The sequence below is a fragment of the Acartia tonsa genome, chromosome 8 (assembly GCF_053477335.1).
Source record: "Acartia tonsa isolate MP-2025a chromosome 8, ASM5347733v1, whole genome shotgun sequence".
NCBI lineage: Eukaryota > Metazoa > Arthropoda > Copepoda > Calanoida > Acartiidae > Acartia > Acartia tonsa.
This window is the reverse complement of record NC_137267.1, coordinates 20,543,509-20,564,338: the sequence shown is the minus strand read 5'-3', so window position 1 is coordinate 20,564,338 and position 20,830 is coordinate 20,543,509. Positions and strand designations below refer to the sequence as shown.

Here is a 20,830-nt window from a genome sequence, read left to right as displayed (position 1 = left end):
GGTTCTCATCCATACGAAAAAACTATGTCTAGCATCGTATCATATCCAGCTTTCTACGAATATAAAAATGTGCCGAAGGCACGGGCTAAAAAAACTGGTTTTAATCTTATATTTGTACATTCTATATCCGTGGAAAGCCGTTTATAATACGATGAAAGAAATAACTATTTAGTTGTAAAAGCTCAACCTAGTGTATTTAAGTGTAAAGTAATGTAAAATTAAGCTTTGTCTCAATTATGCTATAAACTTTTATTTTGATTATAGTGGCATTAATAATCACAAACCTCATTTGAAGATTACTTTAACTATAAAGTAAGTAAGCTTTTTTTTTGTCTGTAGCGAAGGATCTCACTAACCGTTGAACTGACATGGATCTCCTTTACATTAAATCTTCTTATAGGTTCGAGAATGTTTTAAGATTATTGGGGAAGGGTATCTTTCACCTTGCGAATAAAAAATGCCCCCCCCCAAAAAAAAAAATAAAAGAAAGAATATTTTTTTTTATTTTTCTTCTTAAAACTCAAATTGAAACTTGGGAAGGTCGCCTTTACCCCTCCCCCAGAAACTTCTAGGGGCGCAGCCGCTAGTTCTATTTTATAAAGTAGTAAGATTTTTTGTCTGTAGCCTAAGATTTCGTTAACTACTTAACTGATATAGTTCTCCATTATATGAAAGCTTATAGGGTGGTTTTAGGCTACTTAATTTTATAACTAAGTTTGTTTTTATGCTATTTTCTTACTTTCTTTACTCCTTCGAATACAAAGCGCGCTCCTAGATTCTAGGAGCGCAGCTGATAGTTATAATTTGGGAGAAGTATAGCAATTTCAGAATCAATTTAGTGAAGCAGTGAAGAATAAAGTAAAGGAAAGTATTTTTCCAGAATGGATTCGAAAACGATTAATATCAGCTGGATTTGAACTGGTTCTCAGCCATACTGAAAAATCATGCAAAGCATCGTATTACAGACAACTATCCATGAGTATTAAAATCATGAAATTAATATCAGTATTTAGTACGGTCCTCGATGCCAACAAAACTGTTTTGTCTAAATTTTTTTGTTTTAATATCCGCGGAAAGCTGTCTATAATACGAAACATAAGAAAAGCAATATTAAATTCTGTAAGCAAGCGAAATATTTGAGGAACAGATTAAAATTCGTGATTACCCCGAAAAAATTAAATAAGTTATTAATTACAGCTGACAATTTGTTAAGAAAAATGACGGCGGAGCCTTCTCTTGCTCACATAGTTGATGGTGAAGCATCTGAATCTGATGATGATGATACCATCACTAGCGACCATTCTACTCCAGAACACAGGTAGAACATATATAGTAGAGAAGCTAATTCTGTTTCTGTCTTCTTTACCAGCGGCTACGCCCCTATAGAGTGGACTCTAGGGACACGTCAAATTGTTTCTTTTCAATCTTTGGTAAAATCAGCTGCATACCAAAAATATTTTTTGCCGCTTGATGCTGTTAGTTATGATTTTAGCTAATTGCTACACATGGCGGTTTTTTTGTGGCGATTTTTCTTGGGAGGGTGGTCGTACCGTACCCTCCCCCAAAATAGCTGTAAAGCTTCCCAAGACCTATGAGAAGCTACACTGTAAAGGAGCACCATGTCGATTTAGCGAGATCCTTCAGTACAAACTTAAATAATATCCCTATCTAATCCACTAGCGGCTCCGCCCCTAGAGGCCTCTAGGGGTTACTTGAGTGGTTTTGAATCCCAAAACCCATATTTAAAATTTAGATTTTTAAAAAAAGGAAAAAAAAATTTTAGGGGGAGGGAAGAGGGCCAAACAACCCCCCACCCAACCCTATTTTTTATTTTAGTTAAAAAATAAAAAAAATTAAGGGGGGATAATTTTTCTAGGGGCGATTATTTTTGTAAAGGTTGTGGCACCCTCACCAAAATAGTTAAAAACCTTCCCGGGACCTACGAGAAGCTACCCAGTTAAGGAGAACCCAATCAGTTCAGCGGTTAGCGAGATCCTTCGGTACAGACAAATAGTGGTTAGAAATATTAAATTTTTACAAGAAAAGAACATTTTTTTTCGCGGTTTCCTTCAAGGTGCCTAGTCGAGCACAGAACCCCCCCCCCCCCTCCCCCTTTATTTTCAGTTTAGAATAATAGTAGTTAGTCATTTTGTGGTTAACTTTAAGTTGGGTTATGTTATAGTAAGCAAAGGGTAACCCTGCTGGGTTAGGACGCTGCAGTTAAAGGCCCCGTAGGTTAGACCCCGTAGAGGTTAGGAATAAAGAAATCTACCACACCCCATGTTTTCAATTTATTTTAGGAATAAGCACTTTAGAGAAAAGTTAAGTGTGATGGACGTAAGCTGCGGACACGACAGATGGACGGTTCTTGATTTTCAAGGGGGAGGTAGGTTGTGCTAAAATTCTGTAAAGGTGTGAGTTTTAAGGCTTCAAAACAGCAGTAGAACGTAATATTAACTAAATATATATATACATATATACATTTTTTTGTCTTTGTTTCTATTCAATAAGGAAAACACTGAATATTATCATTCTGCTACTGTTTTTAAGCCTTAAAACTCACACCTCTACGGAATTTTAGCACAACCTACCTCCCCCTTTGTAGAGATGCTTCGTTTCTAACCCAAACAACAGTAGCACTATGTGCAAGATTATTGAGCTAAGGTTATAGCAATACTAAATCAAAGATATATATATATACACAATTAGGATAGGTTGCAATGGCTAAAAATATATACTTCCCCGGCCCTATTTATATTTCATGGGGACGGTTTCAAAGAACAGAATCACTTACTACATTTACAGAGTTAGGGCAGGTTAAGTATAATGATTGTAGATTTCTTCCCTTTCTATTTTAGGGAGGAAATTAATGGTTATACAAAATTCAATTCAATTAAATCTAACATTAGACACTTTGTTACAAGAGCATCATTATTCATATTAGCATAGCCAAAACTTCTAATGAGATTTAAAATTTTAACACTAAGATTTGTCTAATTGGTAAATTATTTGTTTAGTACAACTAAGAGAGGAAGCAAGGCGGGCCTGGGCGTCCTGAGCTTGAGTAGCATGACTGACACTGTTAAGAACAGTATTGATACCATCAACCTCACCACTCAGACTACCCTGGACTCTCTGAGCATCAGTAAGTTGACATTCTTCCTTGTCCCCCCCCCCCCCAGAAAATAAAAAAAAACTTTTTCTTTTCAAAATCACAATTGAAAATGGGATGGTCGACTTCCCCTCTTCAAGCAACACTACAGGCCTCTATGGACGCAGCCGCTAGTCTATTACTATAAATAATTTGTATATTAATATCATAAACACCTTGGGGCTAAAAAACCGGTTTTAATCTTATAATTGTACATTCTATATCCACGGAAAGCTGTTTATAATACGATGAAAGAAATAATTATTACTATGAGATACAAAATTTTACTCAAAGATATTTTCTATTTTGATCAATTCAAATTTGTAGAAGCATAGCTACATATTATCTAAGGTTTATCCGCACAATTGGTTGAATTATCCTTTTATGATGATCATCTAGTTAGTTGCAAACTTGAATTGCTTATAAAAATATTGAAAATACAGAGTTATTGAAGTAAAACAAAGTCTCATTAAGAAAACAAAGGTGGGGAGTCTATGCTGAGCTTTATAAAATCATGCTTTGTGTGTTAAAATCAAATTAAATTATTAAAAAAATATTTATTTCTAAATAGAACATTAGATGCTAAATATTCATAGAAATAAAGTTTACATTGAAAATTAACAAAATAATTCTATGTAATAAAGTTTTTATAACTTAAACTGTTTTTAACCTATTTTTAAAACGTATATAAAAAATATGCTATGACATTAGTAGAATGAGACTGCAGAGCCTAAATTTGAATTAAGTCCCCAATAAACTTTTTTAGGGGGATTTAAATATTAATTTTTACTGTTGCCGTGATCATTTTGATCCTAGCAAAAGGTCTTTTTTTTATTTGGGTAAAATTCGTAGCTTTTAGAGTGTTTTGCTTCATAAATATTGTATTCTGGTATAGAGTAAAATTAGGCCTTATGATTTTACTATAAAAATTCACTAAAAAGTTAATTCTTTATAATATATCAACGAATTAACATTAACATGTTTGTGTTCTCTCACTTATTTTAAAAACATAAAAAATGGCTGTAAAGGGTTAAATGACAACAAATGTTTATGCAATACAACAAATTTATTTTTGTCACATATACAAATGTGTTATTAAATAAGATTATTCAAACTTATCTTTTAAAATAATTTTAAAAAGTATGTATCTTTTATGTGTACGGTTTTCATTCTTTTCATTTTATTTAAGTAAAAAATATTTAACTACATTGGAAATAAGTCACTTTGTGAAAACACTCTTTTTTTGAATTGTAAAGAATTATATAAAACAAGGCTTCTTATTGGTTAGATTTCAAAATTATTTGTTTTATTGTAAATGTTAGATTTTTCAATGAAATTAATTGTTTTGGGGAAAAAAATTATTTCCAATGAACAGAGTAATGTTTTTTTATTGTATCAATATAAAGTGAATTATATAAAAATGTTCTGTAAGCCACAATATTACCCGAAGTAAAAAAAAAAGCTTTTGCTTCGGTCAAAATGATTACAGCAACACTAAAAATTAATTTTTAAATCCCCCCAAAAAAGTTTACTGGGGACTTAATTCAAATTTGGGCTCTGCAGTCTGATTCTATAGGTGTCCTAGTATATTTTTGACCCCCCATTCAAAAATAGGTTAAAAACAGTTTAAGAGGTTTGCTTTGAAGGCCTAATACACAACAGAAATCAGGGTTATTCAGCTTTGCTTGAAGGGGTACAATATAGAACTGTTAAGAAATTATAACATTTTTCTTTTGTTCAGATATATTTAGATGGTAACTAGCTGCCTTACTTTTAATGTTTTATATGCATATCTTTAAAGTTCAGTAAAGAATTGTTATCTTATATTCAGCATCTTCTCCAGACTGTCCAGGCAACCCATTTGGTGCACTGCTAGCATTCTTGCCATCCTGTCCATCCAGTCCTGGTTCACCAGCAATTCCATTTCTTCCAGGAATTCCTGACTTTCCACTTTGATATATTTCTTCGGGATCAATTGTTTCTTCTAAATCACTACAGGGATCATCTGCATAATGTGAGTCACAATCACAATCCATAAATCCACCACATTTACCATATTTATGCCACCTCTTTAGAGCATCCCATGACCGTGTTTGACTGTAGCAGTAACCAGCTTGACCAGGCTGTCCTCCATTTCCACCCTTACCACCACTTCCCCCATTACCTTTCTTGCCACCTTCAGCCCCTAATCCACCAAAACCTGCTAATCCCCCTTTGCCTCCTTTTCCACCGATCCTATGAAGATTAACTTTGATTGTAAAATTTCCAAGAAGTTCCCAATTGCCAGCATTTCCTCCTGGGCCCCCTTTTCCACCATTTCCACCTTTAGTTGCAGGAACTGCATCTGTGCCAGATGTTCCATCTGTACCATTACCACCCTTTTCACCATCTGTGCCATCCGTGCCATTTATTTCTGTAGGGTTACAATCAGATTTGGCATCATATGTGTATCGCATGTGTTGATAAGCTCTCCATGTTGTACAATGATCTATGAAACCACAACATGCATGATGACCATGATCATATTCGACTACATTTCCATATAATTCCCCACCAAAAGGAATGATTTCATGACAGTACCTTACATCATTACTTTTGTCTGGTTTGAAACTTTTTCCATCTTTACCATCCTCCCCATTAGCACCCTGACTTCCATTGTCACCATTTTTTCCATTGATTCCTGGAACAGCTGCTTTACCATCACCACCTTTACCACCATCACCCCCATCTCCACCATTCAATGTAACTGATATCAAGTTGGCGGATGATGTCAACAAATTAGAAAAGGTTATGCTTATGTCTTGTCCAACAATACCAGGCACTCCATCTTCCCCATCCCCAGATTCCACTTGACAATCAGCACCATTAGCAGATTTAGGTGGAGCCTCTTGAGTAATCTGATAGCCATTTGATATGAATATCTTTTTTGTTGTTACTGCAAGTTGTAAATTAGGAACATTGGTCTCCCCACACATATGAAGTACCTCACAAGAAATAGACATTTTTAATTTAGTGTAAGTATCAAAACTGGTCTGAATCTCTGATATGTCACAGACAGTTTCTGATTGAAATTCATCTGAAGGTTGTGAACAGACATTTTCATCGTGCCAAGGAAAAACTTTTTCTTCTAACAAAGCTGCAATGTCTTCATTAACATCCTCCTTGTCAGCACATAGTGTCTCTGCCTCCATTACTCCAGCAGTAATTAGCCCAGACAGCTTGTCTGTAACAAAAGTAACTGCATTGTTTCTATACTCACAAACACAAGGTGAACAGGATGTAGTGACATGATTGCATCTGCCTGAGGTGGCCTCCTCAAGCTCAGAGTTTAATTTTTCAATTGCTTGTATAACTTGCTCTTTATACAGGCTATACATTACATTACATGGATCTGTAAGATCTATAGACCCTTGGTTTGCACCATCTATTAGCAATCCAATTATTGTTTCAGCATTAGTAGAATTCATTTCATAGGTAATGTCCCCAACTCGAACATTTTTGGCTGTTTCAGATTCTTTGATTAGTTTGTTAGCCAGGGATTGTATTCCATGAACAAATCTTGGATATCTTGTAATAACATTATAGCCAAATTGTTCTCCTTGTTCCATGTGAACAAGTGGGAGCCCAACACATGATATCTGTTTGAATCTGCTATACATTTCAGCAATAGTGTCATCATCCTCTTCAGACTGACCCCAGGCAAGCAAATTATTACAGAGCTGTTCATCAGTGTAATCCTGATCCGAATCCTGCATCTTGTTGAGCACTACAACAAATTGACCATAGTCTTGACCTGAGCTTGAGCCATCATTTAAGCTAATTCTGTCTAATCCTTTAAGGTAATGTCTAAGTTCTTCAAGAATATCAGGTGGTCTCATCCTCCCCTCAGTTATCCAGACAACTATATTAGCTATGATAGCAACTGGGCCAGTTGTTACAAAATCAACCTCATCTCCTCTAAATTTCATTCCCTCACTATCAATAAGGAACAAAGGTTTGTTTCCATTTGGTGTGTTAATGGAAGTGTCTAAGACAGATTCTAAAGCTGATTTGTAGTCTTGTGCAGGTATTATAGTTGATATATCTGCTCCAAGTGTAGTTGTTCCATGAGAGCTAGACTTTGCCACAAACATTGTGTCATTTCCAGATAGAAGAGAAGCTACAGTTGATTTACCAACCCCAGTTTTTCCAACACATGAAACAAGGGTTAACCATGTGTTAAAGTTTGGTACTGTTTGTGTTTGTCTTATAAGTGATCTTGCCTCAGTTTGAAAAATTCCCTTGATCCTGGCAGAATTATCAAGAGAACTTAGCTGGACCTGCCAGATGACTGCATCCCTTGTTTCCTGAACAGGCACTGTAATTGTTACTACCACAGAACCGCTAATTTCCTGTATAATAGGCTCAAGAGAAAGAATGCAATAGTCAGATGCATAAGACGATCTGTCATTACTGGGTACACCACAAGATACACTTACAGGATCACCACCTGAACCACCAGAAGAAGCAATTAATGTGATGTTAGCCTTATCAGTAAAAGGATTGTTCATCAATGGAGGTGGATCCTTCTTACCAGGCTTTACAAGAACATAAATCAAATCTTTATCAAGCTTATCATTTTCATCAAGCAGAGGAAGGTCATAAACAACTCTTCCCCCTGGATGAAGGACTAGTTGTTCCTCGGGTAAATCATTAGCAATCTCTAGGTCACCTCTGTCTGGTACTGGCTCATCTACCCCTTCCTCAACTGACAGCCTAACAGGAGAATCACTGGCTGGATACCTAGGTTTACAGATTATGTATGTACTTATGTCATCAGTAAAATAATAAAATAAACAAAAATAAAAAGTATTCAAATACAGGATTTTTTATTTAGTGAGGGGGAGGGTGAACTCAATCTAAAAGTACCCCATTAACATTATTTTTGAATTGCAGGTAGGGAGAATTGTAATAACCTTAATTATGTTATGACATTCTTTAAATCTCTGATTTGTAAAAATATCCTATGCAGTTACAATATAAACTGTAAAGAAAATAAGAACAATTAATCCTAAATGTAAATAACTAGAATTTGCACTAGAGAGATATTAATTTTTAGCAAAATAGGATTATTACTGATTACAGTAGTTAAACATTTTAAACAAATAATGAATATGCACATAAATAATCCTTGCCTTGGGCCAAAGAATTCTGCGGTCAACAGTTTTAAGGGTTCCTCTTGTAGATAAGTCTGCCCAGCTGTTAAACCAGTAAAGAGTAAAACAAGAATCAAATTCATCATGTATAAGCTTTATGAAAGCTTAATGGTGACTGGACAAAAATTGTGCATGCTCCACTTTTATATGAATGTTTGAAAAGGTAAAGATAAGAAGACAAAAATGATTTGGGAAATAAGATTGGACAGGGATGTTTACTCTGCAATTATATTCAAATCATGTCTTGAATAAACATTTGTTCATAAAATAGGATATCAACAAGGTAAAGTGGGAATGCATAATAAAGGGTTAGTGCATTAAGTATGTACTATGAGAAGCTACTCTGTAAAGGAGAACCATATCTGCTCAGCAGTTATTTAGATCCTTCGGTACACACAAACGAACAAACAGACTGAGATCCTGTTACTTTTATAAAAGGATAACATTATATCTATATTAATGAATGTAAACAAAATGTATTTATAAAAGAAAATATCCATGGTTTATATTTATAATTTCACCATGGAATTCTCATTAAACAAGGATGCCAAAATCCCTAAGAAGCAAAGCACAAAAAATCACAGTTAAGAATATGGAAAAAAATCCAATTTTATTTTGTCGGGGAGGGGGGGGGGTTAGGAAAGGAACTCCCCACCCACATTCAAAGCTTAAAGGTATAAGTTTGCAGGCTGTAGGCCATAAAATACTTTTTAAATAAAATTATCTAGCTAATGTAAACAAAATGTATTTATATAAGAAAATATTTCCATGGTGAAAATATATATAATTTCACCATGGACTTTTCATATATCAAGGATGACAACATTCATAAGAAGCAAAGCACATAAAACCATAGTTAAGAATATGAACAAGGATATTTTAAGAGCATTTGTTGAAATAAAAAATAATGAAACCTCTGCTACGTATTTTTATAGTTTTAATATTTATATTTTGTATAATGACTAACCTTCAAATTAAATTACATTCTGGATGCTTAGAACAACGGGAACTTGAATTTTGATATTATTAACCACAAAATTTTTGAAAATTTGATCAAAAACACCAAAGTTTTAAAGAAATATGTGAAAAATAAAAAAAAAGTTCCTTGTCCTTGTATCTACAAAAACGAAAATTTCTTAGAATGACGAAAAATTTAATCTTGATACCCTTGTCTACAAAATTTTGAAAGTAGGACCCAAAACACCAAATATAAGGGAAAAGGTAAAAAATATAAGAATAGCCAAAAACCTGCTAAAAAGCAATACGACTGTCATAGATGTTTCATAGTTAATTATGCTCGGATCGGAATGTTGACATGAATTTTCAGCCTTCTATCTTAAACAGCGCCGAGAAAATTGCATTTCTCACATAGCGTTACGGACGGATAGACATTGGGAATTATAGAGTAGCTTCGCTACTTTAACATTATCAAGTAAATGTAAATAAAATTAAGTCCTTTTAGTTGTTATTCACCATCTTAAAAAAAAGATTTTCAAACAAATTATCCATGATGAAATAGTAAAAAATTGGTCAGAATATAATCACGCAACCTGAAATTGAGATTGGTGGGTTCATTAGGTTGAGTGTCCAAACGTTTAAACCACTTATGTAATCTGCAGAAAGGTAAATTTTGTTTTTCATCATTGGAGATGTACATCTATTAATATCCCTTTATATCCCTGATTCTGATACAAAGGGGGGGAGGCGGATGTGCCACTTTTCGAAACCAAAAGTAAATCGTGCATGATCTCAGACCATAAAAGAGTTAAAGCTATAAAATTCTACTCAGCAGATGTTTTTGTGGTGAACAATATGGAACTGTGAAGGAACGACGGTCCCGCCGAATTTTGTTTTGCCTTTTCTTGCCATAATAGACAGTTTTCAATCATCTGAGATAAACTTTTTTTTTCATTTAAATTTCCGATTTCGCTTATATTTTCACTTGACATTTGTACCTAAGATTTCACACTTTTTTTTAATATAGACATGTTTGAAGTTGACAAGTGTCACGTGAAAATATAAGGAAAATTTTTATGAAAAAAATAGTTTATCTCAGATAATTGAGAACTGTCTAATTTGGCGGGAAACGGCGGTTTTCGGCGGGAGCGGCGGTTCCGCCGCCGTTTCTTCAGTTTCATATTGTTCTCCACAAAAGCAACTGCTGTGCAGAATTTTAGAGTTATAACTCTTTTAAGTGCTGAGATCAAGCACGTTTTACTTTTAATTTCAAAAAGTGGCACATCATCCGCCTCCCCCCTTTGATTTAAAGGGAACTATCAACGAACGAGAGCACGTTATTTTAAGCACCTTTTATCATTGATCCATAGTATTTTTTTAGTGAATATACTAGGTTTATGTTTAATATTTGGTTTATCGACTAAAAAGTTAGGTTTCCCTTTGGTTTTATATGAAAAAAACTTTTAAATGTTAGGTATTATTTGGTGCAATATCATCAAATGTTTTGATGAGTTCAAACTGTTGTTAAAAAGCTTAATGCAAAAGTATATTATTTTGATTATAAATTTATATTTTAAAAAAGGTTGGCAACTTGTAATACAGTTTAATTAACGTACTTTTGCAATTTACAGCCTTTGAGGCTTTTCTGCCGTGTTATTCTATTTTGTCCTTTGAACTCAACAAAGAGTTTGTTGATATTGCATCAAAAAATGCTTTACATTTCAAAGTTTATTTCATATAAAACAATAGTGAAACCTTACCTTTTAGTCGATAAACCAAGTATTAAACATAAACCTATGATATTCACTTAAAATTCTATTGATCAATGCTGGAAGGTGCTTAGAATCACTTGCTCTCGTTCGTGGATAGTTTCCTTTAGTCAGTACAAACTCTACCCTTCCTATACAGTAGTTTTGCTCAAAACAAAGAAGATAACAAACATTTAAGTTGTTTTTTATCATATGATATTTTATTATTGTTTTCAATAGTAGGAAAATACAAAGTAAACAATTGTTGAATTTTCTTTACAGCATGGCTTCGAAACCGATTAATATCCGGTTGATTAGAACCGGTTCTCAGCTATACCGAAAAATCATGTATATCATAGAATTACAGGCAATTTTCCACGAATATTAAAATAAAAATCAGAACATTAATATTAGTTTTGTTAGTCCGAGTCTTCGGTCCCTCTCAAATTTTTCATTTTAATATTCGCGGAAAGCTGTTTATAATACGATGCTATAAATAACTATTCTTTTATTGCTATTGAATATCCATCTCCAATATTAAGTAGGACAACTTCTTTACATCTAAAATTTAACAATGACGATTTTGTCCAATAGCAGCAAATCTTTGTAGCCATTAAAAACTTTTCAGTTCGGTTATTTAAATGACAACTATCTTACTTTTCAAAAGGGAAGTTTTTTCTATTATCAGGTTCTGTAAGACCGTCCCTCCGTACGTCATAGTTAGCTCTTTTTTGTTAATTTAGTCATGTTAGAATTGTCCTATCAGTATTGAAACATGTTGATTTTTATTTTCTTTTTAATTATCTGATTTTTGAAAATTGATTCCTTGGTCAATGTAGAAAATTTTAAGCATCTCTATAATCAAGTCATAGACCATAAACAGAATCTTGTATTTAGTCAGTTTTGTAACAAGTTATAATTCAAAAAAAAATTTCTACTTTAAATTTTGACACTTTAATGCATGTTTTCATCCTTCTTTTTATGTGCTGTAAGTCCTCTTGTTTGTTTAAGTGCGTTATTGACCGACAAACAAATTAAGAAAAAAAACTTGTTGAGAAACTTTGCATCTTTATACCCAATAGCGTTTTCGCACCATGAGGTTATGGGAAGTATCTAAAATCGTTTGATTGTAATTATTAAAAAAAAAATGAGTGATTTTTCTTTCCTTTGGGGATGGTGGTGTCCCACCCCACAAGAAAATAGCCTAAAACCACTCTAGGACCAGTAGACATATTCACTGAAGAGTAGAGCCCAATCGGTTTAGCGGTTACCGAGATCTTAAGCTTCAGACCAAAGAAGCTTAATAAGTATTAATAAATAAATACCTTGAGTTGATGAAATGTTTATTTGCTTTGTCTATTCTTTTCCCCGTTTTATCTTCTGTCTCAATTAAACCCTACAACAAAAATATTAAAGAAAGCCTGCAAGATCTGCTTGAACTGCTGAAAGACTGCTACAAGTAGAAACAATATCCCAAATTTGGAGCTTTCAGATTCAATAACAAAAAAGTGATAGGCAATTCAAAATGACATTTTAGGCATAAGAAAATTTTGAAAGTTTTCATTGTTCATAATAGAAATTTCTATAGGTATTAAGTCTTTCAGTAGTTAGATTGGTGTATTTCTTAAAGGCTTCCTTAGAGTGATTTTTAACACACAAGTTGATTATGGCAAAGATTTATAATCTTAAGCTATTAGCTACACTTTTATTTTTAATAAAAAAAAGGTTGCAAGCTCATTTTTAGAGGTTATTCTCTACCTATTGTAAAGGAAAACAATATCGGTTCAGCAAATAGTGAGATACATCGCTACAGACACACACACACTATCTCCCAAAATGGTTATAAACCATTCCATGACCTATGAGAAGTGGTTAACGAGATCCTTCGGTACCCACATACAGACACACAAACTTAATAAGGATAGAATATTATAGGGATTTAATATACAAATTGTTACCTTATAAAGTGTATTGTCAATAGCTATAACACCACCAGGACGTAATAAATCCATACTCAAATCAAAATATACTGGATAATTTGCCTACATAGAGAGTAATATGAAACATTAATCCTATCTGTAACTAAATAAGGATTGTTCTCATTTTCATAATGGTTAATAAATCTGTCTAATAAACATACAAGGAGTCTAAAAAAACTGCATTTTCCGGTTTTGGAAAACAACCAGTAGGAGAATGAAAAAAAATTTTATGTCCATATTCTCTGTAAAAAAGTGCATCAAATGCATACAGGTGTTTTTTAATATTTCTAAAATACACCTTAAGTAAATGTAATGTATATTTTTACAAAGAATATAGACCTAATAATTATTAAACATACAACATTGCAAACGAAAAGAAATAACCTTATCAGCATCTATGAAGGAAAAATCAAAACTTTCACTGTATCCAGAAGCCAATAGTTTTTCTAAAAAAATAATTCATAAATATTTGTGATTTCTAGAAAACATTTAATATTCCATGAATGTGAATCATGCAGGAGTTGGCAAAATTTTCATTTTCCAATTAATATATAAAATATTTTAGTCGTGATCTAAAGGGATAAGATAATGGCCGATAAATTGCTGTACATCCCCAATGATGACATACAAAAGTACCTCTTCTGTAGATTACAATTAGTAGATGGACACTCAACTTAATCAACCAACCAATTAAAATTCAGTAATAGCCCCCAAAGTTGTTAAACCAACGAATAAGAAGACGTTATTATAAAACTTTAGGGACTAGTGTACTAAACAGCCCAATGTCCCCTCCCTCCCTGTTTTTTAGTAGTGGTAAAGGAGAACTGCGCTTTAATTAAACTACACCCCTTTCTTCTCCCCACTGCCTAGTATCTAAAGGTATCAAAAAAAGTATTGTTCTATTTCTATAATTTATTACCTACTGTATTTTTTTGGTGAAAGTTTTTTATGCACAGAATTTAAGAATATTTACCTAGTGTAAATTTTGGTTTTCAACAAAATATTATATAATAATAATAAGATTTTAAATACATACCCAATCCTTGCAGTGCTTCGCCACAAGAAAACACAATTTTACTTTCCATTTTGAAATCCTAAAAAAATATTGTAAAAACCCTTTACAAAGTTTCAATTGTAATAAGAACGAAGGGTTAAGCCATTAGCAACGCTTTTGTTTCATTAACTAACAGGTATGTATTAATATGAATTCAAAAAGTACAAAAATGGAAAAAAGACATATGGACGCATTATGATCTATAAGGAATTACAGACTGACATGCTTATAGAGTGTCATTGATAGTTTAATAGTTATTTTATGTACAATTATGAGATTAAAACCAGTTTTTACCCCAAGATTCCGAAAGCACGGGCTAAAAAAAAACTGGTTTTAATCTAATGACTGTACATTTTTGAAGTCGTAGAAAACTAGATATAGTACAATGCTAGACATTATTTTTCAGTATGGCTGAGAACCGGTTCTAATCTACCAGATATTACCTAATCAGTTTTCAATTTGATTTTATGTTTTCGGGAAAAATTTTACCTTTATATTATTTCTTGCTATTTCTAAATGCTTTTTGCTTTTCTCAAATGTGTAAACTTTTCCACTGTCAGGTATTGCTAAAATAAATAAAAGCAAGGATGACAACATCCATAAAAGCTCTGAAATGGTAAGACAAACAAATATTAAAACTAGTAAAGTGCCTGAACTTGTATTCCAAAAATCAGATGAATAGGATAATTATAACATACAACAATTTGTTGTCAAAAAAGTTGTTGTAAGAATCAACATGCAAAGTTTGAAATCGAGTGAAGGTAGGACCGGACGGAAAGACCATAATTGTAGAAATGCTTCTCTTTTTAAAAATTTTGAGGATTTATTTCGGAACTGTAAATGGACTTTCAATGGCAACCTCTTCTAAAGGAATGAATGTATAAAAAAAGTAGAAATTACCTAATGCAGAGTTTAAAGCACTTATTCCTGTATATGTACCAATATCTAAAACCTACAAACATTTTTTTTTCTTCAGTATATATTAATTGGAACTTATGCATATTGTTTTTATTGTTATCTCATAAATATAATAAAATTCTGATTTTGAAAAGAAAATGAAGCGGGTATTGTCGTATTTTCACAGTAGCTTTTGATGTTAATGTTAATGATTGAACCACAGGGACAGGAAATTGGCCCCGCAGAAATAGGAGAAAAGCTACTGTGAAAAATGAAAATGCGACGAAACCCGCTACTTCGCTTTCTTTCAATGATCCTAAAATTCTACTATTTTTACCTTTTTTCCGCCTATTAATTTTAATAACATCCTGTTCATTTGTAATACCTAAACATTTCAATATAAAATAAAATAGGATTATATAGGCACTTGATTTCAAATTCTAAAATAAGACCCATAAGCAAAACTCAAATTATCTTTACTATAAATAAGTAATTACTCATAGTCTTTGTTTTAAAACAAGGATGACAACATACATAACTAGCGAAGCACCAAAAAATCATTGATAAAGAGGGAGGTAGGTTGTGCTAAAATTCCGTGAAGGTGTGAGTTTTAATGTTTAAAAACAGTAGTAGAACGATAAAATTTATGTTAACTTAAAAAAATATGTCTATAGTTCTTTTCAATAAGGAATACACATATTTAGGGAATATTATCGTTTATTATCGGCTTGTAAGCTAAAAACTTAAAAATTTTGTATTTGGGGGGTGTTATTTTACCCCAAAAGCCCCTAGAAGTAAAGTGCAAAAGTGCAGAAAGTAAGGGAGGGGACAATGGCCAATTAATTCAATTTAAGAGTTATCACTGAAAGACTATGAAATCATTCCAGACTAATCCGGAAAATATGAAGGAAATTGTAAAGGGAGAGGCAGAAAACTATAAAATAAGAAAAGAGTTCCAAGAAAAAAACATTAATTTGAAAATTAGATTACAAGCACATCAGACTGACATAATCATTCTGTAATTAATAACTATAAAAATCTCCCTGGAACCCATTCAACCCATCGCCCAATAACAAAAAATTTAATTGGGTTCTTAGAATTGTTATTAAACAAATATCACAATAAAGTTTTTATCTATGAAATGATATTTTCTGGAGAGAAAAAAAATAAAACCAGCCACATCATAACAAATTAAGTTTATTGATACTTTTCTGCTAGATATTCAAAACTAACACACGAATGCGGCATTGGTTGCTCAAGTACCCAAAGTCAGCCAGAAACTGCTAAATTCTTGTACATTCCCTTTAAGCCAGTACCCAAGGTCTGAGACTCGAAAAATTGAATATTCGATCCATTGTCCCCTCCCTTACTCCCTGGCAAAAGTGAAATATGGGGTGGCTAATCAACTCATCTATGTAATAAAAGGTTCCATTAAAAAAATCAACTCGATAACTTTAAGAATAAGCTCATAACTTAAAATTTTAGTTTTTTGGGGGGTCTTTTGACCCACTACCCCTAGAAGGAAAGTCCCAAAATTCAATTTTCAAAGTTTTACAAGTAGATCCAATCATATAAGATAGCTTACAAAAAGAATTTGATTGATAACTATAAAAACAAGCCCAAACGGCCAGGCCAAAATTTGATACTGATTCCTATAACTGTACAAATTCTCCCCCCCCCCCCCCCCTTGTAAACGAGAAAATTAGTTTTACCCCATAGCATTACGGGCATGCTGACTGGCAGACAAAATTAATTTTAGAGTAGCTTTGCTTCTAAAAAGCAATTATGAAGCCTTAGCAGAGTCAACTATACTAATATTTCTAATGTGTGCTCGTTTTTCTTCAAGAAAGAAAACTGAGTTTATTTTAAAACCTGTACTGATGATACTAATTTTTCTCCAAACATGTTGACTGTTCGTTCCAAAGCTTGTACTGAAATCAAAACAATATTTAACTTCATCATAGAATTAAATAATGCATCATTAAATACAAAAGAGTTTAATACAGGGGTGTATATTCTGCACAAGATTTATTTTTTTTTTCCCCTGCTAAAAATTCTTTTATTTTTCTTCCCCCCCTAGTTTTTTCTCACCAAGTAGGGGGAAAATGGAAAAATATTTAAAGAACTCTATATTTTATTTATTTTATCCCTCCTTACCACACATTTTTAAAAGTTTTTTTTACCAAGGAGGGGGGGAAATGGAAGAAATGTTTTCAGTTTTCTTAATTTTTAAATTTTTTTTCCCTCCAACCACTTATTTTTTATTTTCTTTCCCCCCCCCCCCTGAGCAGGGGATCCCATGTAGAATATACACCCCTGGTTTAATATAAAATCAATTAAACATTAAAAAGTTATGTACCTCAAACATTTCATAAATTAAAAGGTTTGCCGCATTTATAACAATACCATGAATTTTTATATTGCTTTTTCCTAAACTAGCGGTTTTGCCCCTACTAGCCTCTAGAGGCTTTGCACCAAAGGTTTTTTTATGGGGTTGGGGGTATCCCTACCCCCCAAGAAAATTGCTTAAAACCATTACAGTACCAGTAGATATATTCCCAGAAGAGTATAGCCCAATCGGTTCAGTGGTTATTGAGATCTTAAGCTTCAGACAGACAGAAGGACAGTCATCGTTCTACTTTGTATTATAGATATAATTCTTACCTACAGGGGAAGGTAAAGGGGTAGAATGTTGAATACAATATGATAATAAATGGTTATTCTTCTCTAAATCTTTCAATGCTGAACATCTTATTCTGCTTAATGAAAATGCCATTTTTTTCTGAAATAATGAAATAAAACAAGGTTAACAACATTCATAATAGTAGCCAAGTAGAGAAAAAGACAAACATTCAAAGTGTGTTAATAGAATTGGTGCTCATTGATCAAAAAACTTTAGCCATCTATCAAAGATTGCAGCCGATTAAATCATTTACTCATATGATTATTAATGTCCTCGCGTATACACTGTTATTGTCGGGTGTACAGATAAAGTGAGTTATAGAGTATATGCTCCTAGGTCATGGGAATCTTATCTTGAAATTTCAGCTTTCTGTCTACAACAACAATCCAATTGTATGTTCCACGTGCAAGTTTTATGTCCTCCAATGAGTTACTGACAGACTAAGTGTATTTAAGACTCGATATGAGGAAATTTCAGTGATCATTTATCTTTAATGGCAGCTGAGAAAATCACGATTTCTTAACGTTTCATACAGACAGACATTTTAATTATGAGTAGCTATACTAAAAGTTCGGATCATTGAAAGAAGTCAAAGAAGCGGGTGTCGTCGTATTTTCACAATAGCTTTTCTCCTATTCCTAGCCCCTGTGGGGGGCTCTAACCCTGCTGCGGGTTTAGTTTCTACCCCTGCGGGACAATCATTAACATTTACCTAACCTAACCAATCAAAAGCTACTTTGATAATACGACGAATCCCACTACTTCGTTTTCTTACCATGACCCAAAATTTCTTTTTAATATTGTACTTATTAAGGTACATTTCGAAGAACAAGTTCCACCATATCCGAGGAAATTGTGGAAGATGATCCGCAGCAGCTGGCCTCCTATGACTCCATCCTCCATGCCAAGTTGGCCGAGGATAATCTGAGCCTCTGTAGAAACAGACAATGGTTGTTTCAGGTGTAAATAATTTGTAGTCTGGCTACTCAATGTATATTTTGTTTGGGAGATTAACATAATTTTACCTTGGTATTAGAAATTTGGTTCAGACAAACAATTTTAAGTGAAAAATTTCCCATAACGATCTTTCCTTATTCCCCCCCCCCCTTCTTACCCACTTCCCTTCAGCTACATCAAAAAATAAGTTTTACGCCAACTTTACGCCATCAAGATAGTTAATTTTCGACAATTTCAAATGAAATTAATTGACTGACAGCCCCTGGGTATAAGGTAAAAAAAACTTCATTTTATCGAGAACTCTGTGTAGAGCTTTTTTTGAATCAATAGGAAAATTCTCCCTATTTCGATTTTGTACCCCATTCTCTCCCCAAAAAGCTTGGTCGTCCTTGAAACTAACTATTTTTTGCTGCATTGCATTCCTATGGAGTTTCGGAACTAACTTTAAAGTTTTTTCTCGTATTCATTCGAATCCGGTGGATAAGAACCGGTTCTCATCCATTCGAAAAAACTATGTCTAGCATCGTATTATATCCAGTTTTCTATGAATATAAAAATGTACAATCACAAGATTAAAGCCAGTGTTATTGGACCGTGCCTTCGGCACCTCGGGGCTTAAAAAAACTGTTTATAATACGATGTAAGAAATAAATATTAATACCTATTGTAATTTTAGGATAAGTTTCTAAGTTCAACAAATGAACTGAAGAAGATAGACTATGAAATGAATGCTACCACAACCACCTATATACAGGTATATTACCCGTGACCCCTCGTCGTCGGGGAGGTGGTAGGTTCGAATCTCGGTCCGACATCGCGTCAAAACTAAAGACGCTAAAAATGGTTTCTACTGCTGCTATGTCTGGTGCGCTACATTAATAGTTAGATTAGGGGGAATGCCTTGGCCCATAAACAGGCACAACTTATTACAATGCACAGGTAGGATTTCTTAGATCTGATAAAGGTCGTGTAATGAAAGGGTTGGTTGTCTGTGTTACAAGTGTTAATGTACGTTTGTCTTATCATTGCAGAGCTTAATTTTTTTGGATGTTGTCATCTTTGTTTATCTTATCAAATAATCTTTAAATTATAATAATTTATTTTTATAATCAGGAAAGTATGATGAATATGCAACAGGAACTTAGTTATTTCAGTTTTATTTTTTTTTTACAAAAAAAATTATTCTTTTAATAGGCCAGGTACATTAACAGATTTTAAATGTCAAAAGTCTAATATTTGAATAACTTCAAATAAATGTTTATATTAGGATTGATTTGAAATACTTATAATGAAGTAACAGGATGTTTGTACCAAAGGATCTCACTTACCGCTGAACCGATATGGTTCTCCTTTACAGAGTATCTTCTCATAGGTTCTGGGAAGATTTAAATCTATTTTGAGTGAAATCGCCAAAAATAAAACACACCGCCTCTAGCGGATATTTTTAGTAAACAGTTGATCTTCACAAAGAAAACATTTTACGTACCCATAGACATCTCTATGGGCGTAGCCACTAGAAAATATAATTTGAAATACGTTGTAAGATAAAGGAATATAGAAAGTATTTCTAGATCTATTAGTAGTATTATTTTAGAATAGAGTTTACCTAGATATATACTGTCTAAATCAGCCAATAAGAGAATACTAAAGGTACATCTAGATTCTAGATATATTGTGTCTATTTATTTTGAACACCTTTCAAGAAACAAAATAAAAGTTTTGTAGCAGCCATCAAAATATGAAAAAAATGAAATAATGGTCACAGAGCGTGCACACGACTAGCCAGTTAAAGGACCAACTAACCCAGCTGAACAAGTTGATGAAATCCTCCAGCCTCTCATTGCTGAAGCCAGAACCACAGCCTGTTTAACCTCGCCTAATCTATCTATAGAAAATTATCGCATGGTATTCAAAGAATGAAAATTAGATAATTAATGCCAGTTTTGTTACCCCTAAGAGGCCCCAGCCAACAAAACTGGTGTTTATTTCATGATTTGTATTCTATTATTAGTGAAAAATTGTTTATTATATGATAAGAAAGGTGTTTCAAAACCATACTGAAAACTTAATTTTACCATGTTTATTGTATAAAATTAACATGATTGGAAAGGACTATTACTCATCCCTAATATGTCAAAAATGAATTTAAGTCGGATGGAATCATATAATTAGGATTTGTTTAAATTTTTGTCTCTAAAAATACAAACCT

The 20,830-nt window shown here is 33.1% G+C and overlaps 3 protein-coding genes across 3 annotated transcripts; 1 reads left to right on the top strand and 2 right to left on the bottom strand.

Annotated features, from left to right (window-relative positions):
• The first annotated feature begins 1,162 nt into the window (after nt 1–1,162).
• On the top strand, nt 1,163–20,809 carry LOC145326239 (uncharacterized). Its single transcript, XM_080169438.1, has 6 exons — nt 1,163–1,318; nt 3,018–3,145; nt 18,479–18,624; nt 19,298–19,375; nt 19,735–19,758; nt 20,387–20,809. Exons 1-6 carry the CDS (start codon nt 1,218–1,220, stop codon nt 20,489–20,491), a joined length of 582 nt encoding a protein of 193 aa, XP_080025564.1. The 5' UTR covers nt 1,163–1,217; the 3' UTR covers nt 20,492–20,809.
• Nucleotides 3,694–8,504, bottom strand: LOC145326233 (uncharacterized). Its single transcript, XM_080169427.1, has 2 exons — nt 8,326–8,504; nt 3,694–7,933 (listed from the first exon to the last, which is right to left on the bottom strand). The coding sequence occupies exons 1-2, from the start codon at nt 8,430–8,432 to the stop codon at nt 4,954–4,956; spliced, it is 3,087 nt and encodes a 1,028-aa protein (XP_080025553.1). The 5' UTR covers nt 8,433–8,504; the 3' UTR covers nt 3,694–4,953.
• LOC145326238 (catechol O-methyltransferase domain-containing protein 1-like) lies at nt 11,245–18,427 on the bottom strand. The gene is made up of 10 exons (XM_080169437.1): nt 17,646–18,427; nt 16,854–16,912; nt 15,319–15,366; nt 14,985–15,036; nt 14,574–14,650; nt 14,067–14,124; nt 13,415–13,476; nt 13,010–13,093; nt 12,377–12,447; nt 11,245–11,612 (listed from the first exon to the last, which is right to left on the bottom strand). Exons 1-10 carry the CDS (start codon nt 17,755–17,757, stop codon nt 11,552–11,554), a joined length of 684 nt encoding a protein of 227 aa, XP_080025563.1. The 5' UTR covers nt 17,758–18,427; the 3' UTR covers nt 11,245–11,551.
• Nucleotides 20,810–20,830: the final 21 nt, after the last annotated feature.